Here is a 12336-nt window from a genome sequence, read left to right as displayed (position 1 = left end):
TAATTATGAATGATACATGTCAGAATCTAATTATTACGAACATGACATTCAAAGGTTTCAATCAAAAAATTAAACCGAAGTTGAATGTAAGAACCTAGTTATTGCATACCTGATCACATTTTTAAACTATAAGAAACTTATAGCATATCGATATAACTATGTGGACTGCTTTTACATTTTTTCTGACCAAAAATAAAAAATTGAAACTAATTTCAAACATATATCCGTAGACACCCAATACTTTTTTGACTAATTGAAGAGAATTGCCAAGACCCGGATTCTTTGGCGTTGGAATGAATTCTTTTCAAACAAAACAAAAGTACTCCCTTTCCTTTTCCCTTGGACTTGCTTAGTCAAAAAAGACACCAAAGAAACGGTCGTACAGAAGAAGACTCTCACATAAAACTTCTTTGCAAAGATTGGAGAAACGACCATTTCATAGGATAGTAAAAACTGTCTCAATTTCCATAAACCTTTACTATGGTTCTTGTTAGAAACTAAAACTCAACTAGCTAAGAAAAGCAGTTTTATCTAAACATTTGTCTGAAACCCATCGTTGTCTGCATAGATAATATACAAAACAGTGAGTGATATAAGAGGGCCTGACCTGAGCCATAAAGCCAACAACTGTCTCTAGTGCAACCTCATATTTCAGAATCTTTGCTTGTGCTTTCATTTCTACAACAAAATCTAGATAAAAATTCTTTGCTTTGAAATTTTACCAGCAGCAAGCTGTCCACAAAATTTTTTTGATAAGCAAGCTATCCACAAAATTAAACTGCAACAATAAAATAAAAAATAAAAAAAGAAACCATACGATTGAAAAAGAGAAAGATTGCCTCAGGCCAAAAAAACAAGCATTTATGGTGGTACAAACATGATATCAGGAAGTCCTTGGCAACAAACTGCAAGAACAATCCCTCCCCTCCTTTTCCCACACCAAAAACACAATCCTAATCCCCTTCATTCTGACTTTCATCTTTGACAAGCTTGATCATGTCATCAATTCGAAGAATCGTTATGGCTGCTTCAGTTGCAAACTGGCCAATGGAAAATTCAGGAAACAACTTTGAGAGGCTGTTTAGCAATAATCCTAATCCTCTTTACAAGTTAGAGCATTTGAATGTTCTACAATGTTTACCTGAATTATCTTCACTTTGCTCATTGCAGGCTCAATGACTCCGGCTTCTAAGTTGTTCCGAACGGTTCCCTTTAAAAGGTCTAGACCCATGCTGCAATAGTTTTAGAGGCGGCCAAACCAATTAAATATGGAGTGACTGATAAAATGAAAATTTCCACGTAAGTAATTTACTAGGGAGCACTCAGGTCAGACCCCAAAAGAAACTAGTTACAGACTCCTCTCTCTCTTGCACGAGCACACACACACACAAACGTTGCTGAACCGTTAAGCTGAACTAGAATGAATTGTAACCCACATTAGAAGAGGTGTCATAGCCACCAGTCTTGAAATGAATTTTACTTAGTGTGACTACTTTGAGTGAAGAAGAAAAAGTTTATTAATTAATCCAAAAAAGAAGAAAAAATTGCAGAGGACGATGGGAGTAATGAAATCATTTGTTGGTTTAATCGAAAATGACACTCACAAAATAGCTCCAAAATAAAATACCTCGATAAATGCTTCTTATCAGCATTGGTTTGTGCTATGGTATGGTAAGCCCGTAATTTTGCAACCAAATCAGTGGCATCCTTAGCAGCATTCACGGCAAGCACCTGAACCAAATACATGTCATTATTGTCTCTACAACAATTCCAATCAGTGGGATGGGGGGTTAAATCATGCGCTCATAGATTATAATAAACCTTTGGTATAATTAACAAAGATTCAGCAAATTCTGCAATTGCCAACTGCTCACGGGATCCTAAAGTTGTAGCAAGGCACTCCAAATACCCGGACAAGGCAGCCTCAACTGCGCCTCCACCCGCTACCACCTGTATTGTAATATGTCATGATGAAGAATATGAATAGGAAAAATGAGTTATTTCCACTGGATTCAAGTATTATAGAAAGTGCAAGTTTACCGTATTGGATTCAAGGGTCCTTTTAACAATAGACAGGGCATCATGCAGAGCTCTCTCCATCTCATCAAGCATATAGTCATTCGCACCTCTGAGGATCAAGGAAACCTAGAGGAAATAAAATAAAAAAATCAGAAGGTGACTATGCATGAAATAGGAATTCCACAAGGATTTCAAGCATTTGGGTTGCAGAGTTGAGAAGTGTAAAATCCAAAAAAGAATAATCAAATTTTTTTTTTAAAAAATCACCCACCGCACTTGTAGTTTTAGTCCCCTTTATCATAATCACATCATCATCAGCAACACGCTCCTCCACAACTTCATCTGCATATCCAAGAAGTGATGAATCAAATGATTCATCTCCTTCCATATCAGCAAAAGTTGAGACCTGCCCATCAATTGTACACAATCACAAACAAAATGATATTGGTTAGCCTATTTAAACTACAGAAAAAATTATCATTAATATGCACTGAAATACAAAAACTCATACATAACAATCATAAGATGGACACACTAGAATTGAAGAAGGAAAGAGCAAAATATAGATTTCAGAATTCCCTCCCCACACACTGTTTTACATGAAAAGCCATCGGTCTGAAATCTCTGTATCAATATTCCATATGATTCATTAATTGAGGTGGGCTGCTCATACTAGGATTAAAGGAGCTAAATTTTAGCATTTATCTACCGAGACACTCATTCTGGTATGAAAGGAGTAACAAATAGCCTTGCAATTGAAATACAGCTTAAAAGATTAAAGCATAGTTTTTTTTTTATAAGTAATTGATATATCCTAAAAGCATAAGACGCCTTCAGGTACGTAGGAAGTATACAAGAGAAACCATACAGCTAATAAGAGGAAAAAGAACAAGGAAATCATGATAACTAATCACCAAGAGATAAACAAAAACAATTGTCTAAAGATATAGAGTATTGAAGAATAAAGATTTAATTTCCTCCAAAGTTCTCTCACGGTCCTCAAAACTTATGTCGTTCATTTTCCTTCATAGACACCACAAAAGGCACTATCTTCCACACAGCAACACTCTTAAGTGCTACCAACAGTCACCAATAAGCATACAAATTGACTACTCGTTTAAGCATAACTCAAGACAACCAAAATCAACTAAAGAAAACATTTCATATATCACAAGCAACCTCACAACGTAGAAGATAGTTCACTGACTCCCCATTCTTTTTACACATACAACATCTATTGGCCACAATAACATGCCACTTCCTAAGATTGTTTATAGTAAGGATCTTTCCTAGGACCATCGACCAAGTAAAAAGGTTACCCTCAACGGAATCTTAGTCCGTCAAACACTATTCCAAAGAAAACGAAAGCCATTACTACAACCCATAACACTATAAAAGGATTTAACATCAAATAGCCCTCTCTTGGTGGGGACCCTCCACAACTTGTCTTCGCTTTCCCATTTCACTCCAGCTAAATACAACACCCTAAAGAACGAGGAAAAGACATCCATCTCCCAATCATGAGCCGCTCTAGCAAAGCTTACGTCCCACTAAATGGAACCACCAAAAAACTCCAAGTCAGCCATGACAAAAGCATCTTTAGTACAAGCAATACCATATAAATCTAGAAGGGCTTTCTTAAGGACCATATCCCCACATCACAAATCATGCCAGACTCGAACTTGGGAGCCATCTTCCACCTCAAATTTGATGACATGACAAAAAAAAAAAAGGGCATATGAGAAGCACATGCTAAGGGACACACAACACTTTTAGAGACCAGGTTGAAGGAATTTCCTAAAACCCAGTTGTAGGAAATTTGTCTTATTAACCAAAAAATATCCTAATGTGGACCAAAAATATACCTTTTTTTATTATTATAGATAGTTTTTTTTTATAAAAAAAAAAAACAAGAGGCACAACTAAGCACTTTGCTTCTTTCACCACCAAAATGTTTTTTTAAGCTCGGCTGATTCAAAAAATCTAAATCACAACATTTATATACAAGAACTATTGCCCTTCATACATCCATAATTGCATTAACTATTAGCCACTGTCAAAAGCAAATAGCAGCCTTGAAAAGTGATATCATTAACATAAGCAGGCTAGAAATTTACCAGCGTTGCACCAGTTGCCTTTGCAACATGGCGCATATCCTCTTTCCGAACACGTCTCACAGCAATGGCCCCAGCCTCAACAAAGTACTGAAAGAACATCAAAGAACAATAAAAAATCATAATATGCCCAAGAAATTTAAATCTGCTTGCAAGTGTGATAGTAGGTAAATAATAAACAAGGAGAACCAGAAAAGAATAATCTAAGAAGATGGCTTGTCAGCAAAGTTCACTGAAATCAAAGTGAACCCATTTCAAAAGATGGTTCAGCCCACACAACCAACAACATACTGGACCAAAACTAGAAGATAATTTACTCAAAACTTAGACATCAATGTATCGTCATACAAACATTGACGACCCATTGTAAGGACAACGACCAATTTAGACACTTCAATAGATCAAGAAAACCTCTATCAAACAAAACGCTGTCCTTAGGTACTTCCTTAAATATTTCCTATGTTATATGGATATCTCAAAGTAATACTTCCAGGTCAATCACGTCATGTGCTATATAAACTTCAATTTTCAGTTTGCAGCATGAAAGAAATAGTAATTCAACATTTTATCCTTCCCACTTCCTATGATGGTGTTTCAGATATCTCCAAACATTACCCAATATTTTCAGCATAGCCCCTGTAACATAGTAACAATCACACGACCAAAACCAAAAGATAACTGACTATTTAAGCAATGCCAACAAAAATATGACTCTGTAACCAGTACATGCAACCAAGTTCAGTTAGGATGATGGCATTGGAGAAAATGCTAATGATCATGCCAGCCAATTCGGTGACCACAAATGAATACTGGCCATGTCGTAGATTGAAAGCAGAATCAAATATCCATAGAAGCTTGCCTTGAGTGCCATGTCATCAATCCCTTTTGTTGTCAGAACAACATTAGCTCCAACTTTCAAAAGTTTTTCAATGCGTTCTTTTGTCATATCAGCTTCTCTGCAAAGGCATGTGTAACATCAATTCCACATAAGCAAAAATGTAGACAAACATTACCTAATGATTTTTGTCTTGATAACCATAAAGAAGAGGTAAATAAAATTGTCACAACACAGAGCATAAAGCAAGAACGACTCTTTCAGTAGCCGAGACAATGGGCCAAAGAAAGGGAAATGCAATCATTTTAGCCTCAGATCTATTAAACCAATGCTACTTGACAAGACACATCTTTTTTTTTTTTTTTTTTGATAAGTAATCTAAGTACCATTACTTAACAAAAAAAAAAAGTAATTAAAGTATCATTAAAAGTGAAACTTGGGTACACAAGAAGTATACATGAGAAACGCCTTAATAGGAGAAAAAAGTACAAAAATATCATTAAAACTAATCACCAAGGGAGCTAAAAACGTAGTTGTCCAACTATAAAGAGAATAACAAAAGAGAACTTGAACTCCTCCAACGTCCTCTCTCAATCCTCAAAATTTTGATTGTTTCTTTCCCTCTAAAGGCACCACAAAACGAAAGAGGGCACCATTTTCTACACAACAACACTCCGAGAGCCGGCCCCTTCACCAGCTAGCAAACAAATCAACCATCCGACTAGGCATAACCCAGAACAACCCAAAGCGATTGAATAAAGCATTCCATAAGGCGCAAACAACCTCACAATGGAGAAGAAGATGGTCCACCAACTCCTCATTCCTCTTGCACATACAGCACCTATCGATCACAATAACTTGCTACTTCCTAAGATTGTCCATGGTAAGAATCTTTCCTAGGGCTGCCAATCAAGTGAAACGCCACTCTCGAAAGAACCTTGGTCTACCAAATACTCTTCCAAGGAAAATGAAAGTAATCTTTACATGCAAGGACCTTGTAAAAGGAGCTAACATCGAACACCCCTTTGTGTTAAGGGGCCCACCAAAGCTTGTCTTCCCCTTCCCGTCTAACTCTATGAGAATACAACAAAGTGAAGAAAGAAGCTAAAACATCCACCTCTGAGCCGATCTAAATAAAGCTTACATTCTACTAAAGGGAACCACTAAAATAATCAAAATGAACTGCAACAGAAGCATCCTTCACACAAGCAATGCTATATAAATTCGGGAATGCTTCCTTAAGGGTCATCCTTCACACAACATGATTCTAAATGAAGGAAATAAGTATCAATATATTTGAGGCACCCTAGCAGTTTTCATAGTCCACAAGCACATTTGTACTTTTTTGTCCTACATGTTCCACTTATAGATCTCTGTTTTTGTGACCATTTCCCTAAGAGCACAACCACGGCACCATCATAGATCTCTAGCATGTACAGCTGCAGAGTTCAGCTAATAACACGTACATTGTGTCAATAGGATCAAGACAAGCAACTCTTCTAATATGTATGACCAAATTAGTAGTTTTATCACTTCCCATCAACAATTCAAGGTGGATTGCCATTAAAGATTATATAACTTGAGTTGTTTCAATTCACCAAGATACCAAGAATTGTTGTAATATCCAGCTATCTTTTCTTCTCTAGCTAATTTTCTTTTCATATATGTTAGAAGAAAATATTTCAATTTCTTCTCCAAATTGCAGCACTAGCAATATGCCTATAACTTTAATACTCTTAGCGTACAAATTTTAAGGAAGCAAAATATTTTTTTAAAAAAAAGGCAGTTCAGCATTTGCATTCTTCTCATAACCGATAGTAACATCAACGCAAAACACTAATCTTCACAACCCAACTAAACATAATTATATACTAAGGTTTCAATTAATTGCTTCCCATGAAATCCATTTTCAAGACTAGATGATGTCTAAGAACCAGTAGCATGGCAAACATATATTTTAAGATACTTGTAGATTCATTTTAAAGGGTATTGGAAATAAATTACCTTCCTGTTTTTTCTCCTGACTAATTTATTTGTAAATGGACTTTCTCATCTTTAAAAAAAAATGATAAGATCTCCACTTAGATTTATAAAACAACATGTGAGAAGAATTTGGACTAGGTACACAAACACACAATTTTATTCGAATGTAAGTACGTAAACCATGTTGTGCCCTTACCAGGTTGCTCTAAATAGGTAATTGGATACTAAATCAATTACTTCAAAGAAAAGAGCATGTGGAAGTGAAAAGTAAAACGGTATTGATTGTTCCAATGGTGTGCAAAGCTGATTAGCAATCAAGTAAATTACAACTATTTATATCAAAGAAATACTTTGCTATTATCTGTCACCTTTCACGAATTTTTTCAAGCTCCCTGGGATCAGAGACTAAGACCTGGACGCCCAATTGCATCTTTGTCTTCTGAAGATTAAAGTCAAGACAGGCAATCCTGGCAGGGGCAACCCTCATTGGCATTCCTTGGGCAGCACGACCCATATTTAGAGCATACCCATTCAAAAGATAGCTATCCTTTGCACTTTGGCCATGAGCTTTCAAAATATTAATTCCCTGGAGTATGATAAGAGCAACTAGGGCATTACAAATTTCACATCCACAAATGTTAGCACATCACAAAAACCATGAAAAGGAGCTTGGGCCATATCAGGCTAATGATTCTTCTGCCAGTAGTTGTAAAAGGAACTTATAATAAATACTAATACTAAAACAGATATCAAATTTCCTCCAGATATACGTGCACACTGCATAACCTTTCACTGATGAGATATGTAGAATACACAACCCACCTTGATTGGGTATCTGACTTCTCCCCGTGCATTTGTCATTTTAACAGATTGTACAGCATCCACAACCTAGAAATACAAATCAAATATATGTATAAATAAAACACACAAAACGCTCATCAAAGGCACAACAAGCACAAACGGCTTGGTAACAACGTAGAGAAACAAGTACCAATTTCACTAATATCCAGATTATTGGAATCAAATAGTTCTATATTACTTAACGACAAATAAGCGTACCAGATTTGCAAAGAAGTCACTGTCACCAGCTATCAACTTTGAGGACATGCTTGTCTTGGCACAGTTTATTAGAGAATCTTTTCCAAGCTTTTCAACCTAGACAAATCAAGGAAACAATCTTATCAAGAGTATTATACATCAAATATGTTACAGCTTAGTCAAAGCATTGGCATACAGCACAAAATGAATAGGGACCATTTTCTAAGTACGAAGTGTTTAAATTTGTGCTAGGCGATGGTATCAAAGTTCATTCTTGGCATGGAATGTAGTATGGGATTGGAGGATTTTTTTCCAGATTTGGTTTTGCTAGCTGAGAAAAGGAATGTTTCTATAGGCTCATATTTGTGTACTCAGGATAATAAGGCAAAGATTGGAATTTTCACTTTGTGAGAGCCATCCAAGATTGACAGCTAAGAGTCCGTGGATTCCCGGTTTGAGTTGTTGTACTCTAATTATCCTTCAAGCAAAGACACGACATAATCGGCTGGAGGTCAACTGGCAATGGAAGATGTGATGTAAAATTGTGCTTTGGGAGAGTCCTCCAGCATTATGTTCCCCTGGAAGAGTACTTAGATGTTCATCGTAGACTGTTGTTGTGTGTGTATATCTAGTGAAGCGTTAGTAGAACATTTATTACTACATTGTACAACAGCAATGCAGTTGCGGGCTCTGGTGTTCTCTCTTTCTGGGGTGCACCTGTTGATGACCTAGAATGGTTATTGAGGTACTAATTGCTGAAAAGGGAAATTCGGTAGTCCTACAAGAAGCAAAATTTGAAGTGCAGTCCCTTCACACATTATGTCAATTACATGGGAGAGAATGGAATGATCACACTTTTAACAATGTTGAGTTCCGTTTAAATCCCCTTAAATCTATGTTGTTTCTTAAGATCTTTTTATTGACTCGATGAATACATCAGGCAATTCACGGTGCTCTTTGTTTTCAGATTTTATTGATCCCTTTAATCTTAGATTATAATATTAGGTGATCTTGTACCTATTGTACTATTGTTTTTTAACGAGTTTGCTACTTTTGCAAAAGAAAAATAAAAATGATCTTCTAAGGACAAGTCAATCTAATGTAGGATATTAAAAACTTCTTTCAACAGATCACATATATGTCCTAAAATTTCATGGGAGCAAAAGAACTTAGCAAAGCCTATAATACCACAATTCAATATGTTCATCTTAAGTTGGGACAACAACATTGCACACCGAACCCTCTCTCCCATTTTTAGCACAAATGATAAAACTGAAAAACTCAGAATATGGTCTTTCATGGCAACTGTATGATCCATACCAAACTGCCATTCATGCCTACTATGGTTATGAACCACATCTGTCATCGTCACACGCAAGCATACGCATCTAGTTTTCAACGGCTATACAAAGAAAAATTCACAGGAGACTTACTTTCACAGCCAATTTTTCCTCCACATATTTGCATGCCTCCCTCATAGCAAGCTGTTCACATCAAGAACATATGCAAATATAGAGAATAAAACCATAAGGCAACTCACCAAGTAATGTAGTGTTGGAACTTAAAATAAAAACAAAAAGGTTGGGGGGGTAGAGAGAGAGAGAATCACTCACTCTGTATCCACTGATTATAGACGTAGGGTGAATGTTATTCCTCACCAAATCATTTGCTCTCTGCAAAATTATGATTAAATGCTCTGTTAAGTCATCATCCATCAAAACATAAGGAAGTACATAGGCGAAGCCATGTTCAAGTGAGTGGGGGTGACTTCTCCCACTTAAGTTTCATAGGCTCGTGAGGATAAGTTAAATTTTTTGTCAAGTTTTCAAAGTTGCCCCACTGGAGAAGATTGTGCCTGCTAAAATTTCATGAAAAGGTAGGATTTTTATAAACTAATTAAAACAGTTTCAATGATTAAACAATTGATTCCATTTGACAAAAACATAATTTAAAATGGAATGAATTTCTTAATTTGCATCAATCAACCATCAATTTAATGATTTACTTTATGCTATGGTTATAATGATTTGTTTGGTATTACTTCAATATACTATTCTGCCATTATAAAACTAACTGCTCGGTAGAAATTTACTTCCTACCCATTATTTTAAAAAACTTGAACAGTGCTCGTCAATATTATAAAAAACAAAACATTTTAAATTAGTTGTTTTGTTAAGTTGGTTTTCCATTTACTGGGTGAATAATTTGATGTTATAAAAAACAAAACATTTTAAATTAGTTGTTTTGTTAAGTTGGTTTTCCATTTACTGAGTGAATAATTTGTATTACTAATGTTTTGTTAATTGCCTCCACTGGGGGAAAATTCTGGCTCCAACCCTGAGGGAACTCCTCTATAACCAATATGAAATCTCAAAGGAACACACTAGCTGCACATATCATAGATGTGGCATAAATATGATTCCTCACCATAATATCATTTGCTCTCAGCAAGGATTATGATTAATTAAGTCATCATTCATCAAAACATAAGGGAATTCCTTTAAAACCCATAAGAACTTAAATGATCAGGCTGCCTACACTTACCTTAAGCAATTCCGCAGCTATGATGACTACCGAAGTTGTCCCATCTCCAACTTCTCTGTCTTGAAGCTCAGCCAACTCCACAAGAACCTACAGACCACAAAAAATAAAATTAAACATGTAACAAAGTGGAAAAATCTGTGGGACAACGCACACATACATAACAGTAAAACAAAGCAAAAGGCAAGATGTGACTCTTTATCAACCTTGGCAGCAGGGTGCTCAACTTCCAACATCTTGAGTATTGTTGCACCATCATTAGTAATTGTCACATCACCAATATCATCAACAAGCATCTGAAACAATAAATCAATGAAGAAGCAAGTTAAACCCTTACCATAGAACTACACAGACCAATATAAAGCTTTGGGGAAAAGGTATGTCAGCAATGCCTCTCTGAAATGACATCCAAAAACAAGGTAAGACTTTGACATGCAGATCATCATTTTAACTGTATCACTATAATTATGTTAAATAGTCTTCATGGATTGGTGCCCCTCTCAAATAAAAAACACACAAGTAAACAAATGAACAAAAAGAAAATCCTCTTCTTTCCTTTCCCAAACTGTCCTTCTATCTTCAGTCTCCACTGCATTACATGAATTTAACTCCAACACATGCAAGTGTCCAACCTACAACTCAACAAACAAATGCACGTACATAGGAACAACACCCGCCATTGAGAACAAGCAATATGCTCAGTTTCACACCACTTATGCAATACGAAATACATCGCTTTGTTCGTAATCCTACACATTTAAATTCAACAGTCTACAGACTTACACGTGGTGTAACTTTTGCTAATGTTACACCACTCAAAAACTTTAATCTAACTAATATTTTGACAATCCCTCCATTAGGTTACATGTTCTCTGTACCAAACACACACACCACATCTCATCTCAATCAGTTATCATTTATTATCAAGTCCATAAACCCCTGCATTTCGCATATTCTTATAGCATGTAAAACTAAACTTTGAACATTTAGATGAAATAGTCCTTAATCTTTGCGAGCATAGGGATTATAGGAACACCATGTCTAACACTTGGTGATGCCACCAGGAAACCTCTACAATCAACGATTTCAAGCTACTACAAATGCCGCGAACAAAGTAAAGCAAATCCTATCAGGAACAACCAACATTGCAACCACAAAAACAGCTTCAATACCTTGTCGAGTCCAACAGGACCTAGCGAGGATTTCACAATGTTAGCGACCGCTCCGCACGCCATCACTATTCCAAACGCACCACCGTCACAAACCAAACAAAAAAATCGACATTAAATTTACACAAAATCAAGAAAAAAAAAAGAAAAAGTAAAAGCAGGTTTTTCAGTGGCGGCTGTGAGAGACCGAGAGAGAGAGAGAGTACCGTTTTGAGTGCGAACGTCTTGGCCGGACTGGCGCTCGCCGAGAATATCAGGGCCGGCCATTTAGCGGTTCGCTGAGAGAGTGAGTGTGAGTTAGAGAGAATGAGAAACCCTAGGTTTTAGGTCTTTGGATGAAGAGGAATTAGAAGAAATGGAACTTTCACTGCACAGCTTACTTCAATTGAGAAAGGAGTTTGTAGCGTGATTGTTGTGTTGTAAGAAATAAAGAAGAAGACGGCCCAACCAAAGTCGAGGCAGTGAAGCCCTTTTTCGATGGAGTCCAGGAGGCCCAGCTCAGGTGCATGGGCAGTCTTGGTGGCTTCGGTAGACAGGCACAGAAAACACGTGGCCCAACTCCTTTTAAGTTTGATTTTGTTTATTTTATTATCGAATTTGAGCTTAATTTTTATATTCCGGATTAATTAGTTAAATT

At 36.4% G+C, this 12336-nt stretch overlaps 1 protein-coding gene across 1 annotated transcript; it reads right to left on the bottom strand.

Annotated features, from left to right (window-relative positions):
* Positions 1-615: 615 nt before the first annotated feature.
* LOC132190058 (T-complex protein 1 subunit alpha) lies at positions 616-12093 on the bottom strand. The gene is made up of 17 exons (XM_059604940.1): positions 11906-12093; positions 11703-11767; positions 10737-10826; positions 10534-10620; positions 9603-9662; positions 9423-9473; positions 8011-8106; positions 7774-7839; positions 7320-7537; positions 4993-5089; positions 4137-4223; positions 2291-2425; positions 2041-2145; positions 1822-1950; positions 1628-1731; positions 1142-1232; positions 616-1040 (listed from the first exon to the last, which is right to left on the bottom strand). The coding sequence occupies exons 1-17, from the start codon at positions 11964-11966 to the stop codon at positions 954-956; spliced, it is 1629 nt and encodes a 542-aa protein (XP_059460923.1). The 5' UTR covers positions 11967-12093; the 3' UTR covers positions 616-953.
* Between the last annotated feature and the right edge of the window lie 243 nt (positions 12094-12336).

This window comes from Corylus avellana, chromosome ca8 (assembly GCF_901000735.1).
Source record: "Corylus avellana chromosome ca8, CavTom2PMs-1.0".
NCBI lineage: Eukaryota > Viridiplantae > Streptophyta > Magnoliopsida > Fagales > Betulaceae > Corylus > Corylus avellana.
Note: the sequence above shows the minus strand (reverse complement) of the source record. Positions and strands in the feature narration are given on the sequence as shown.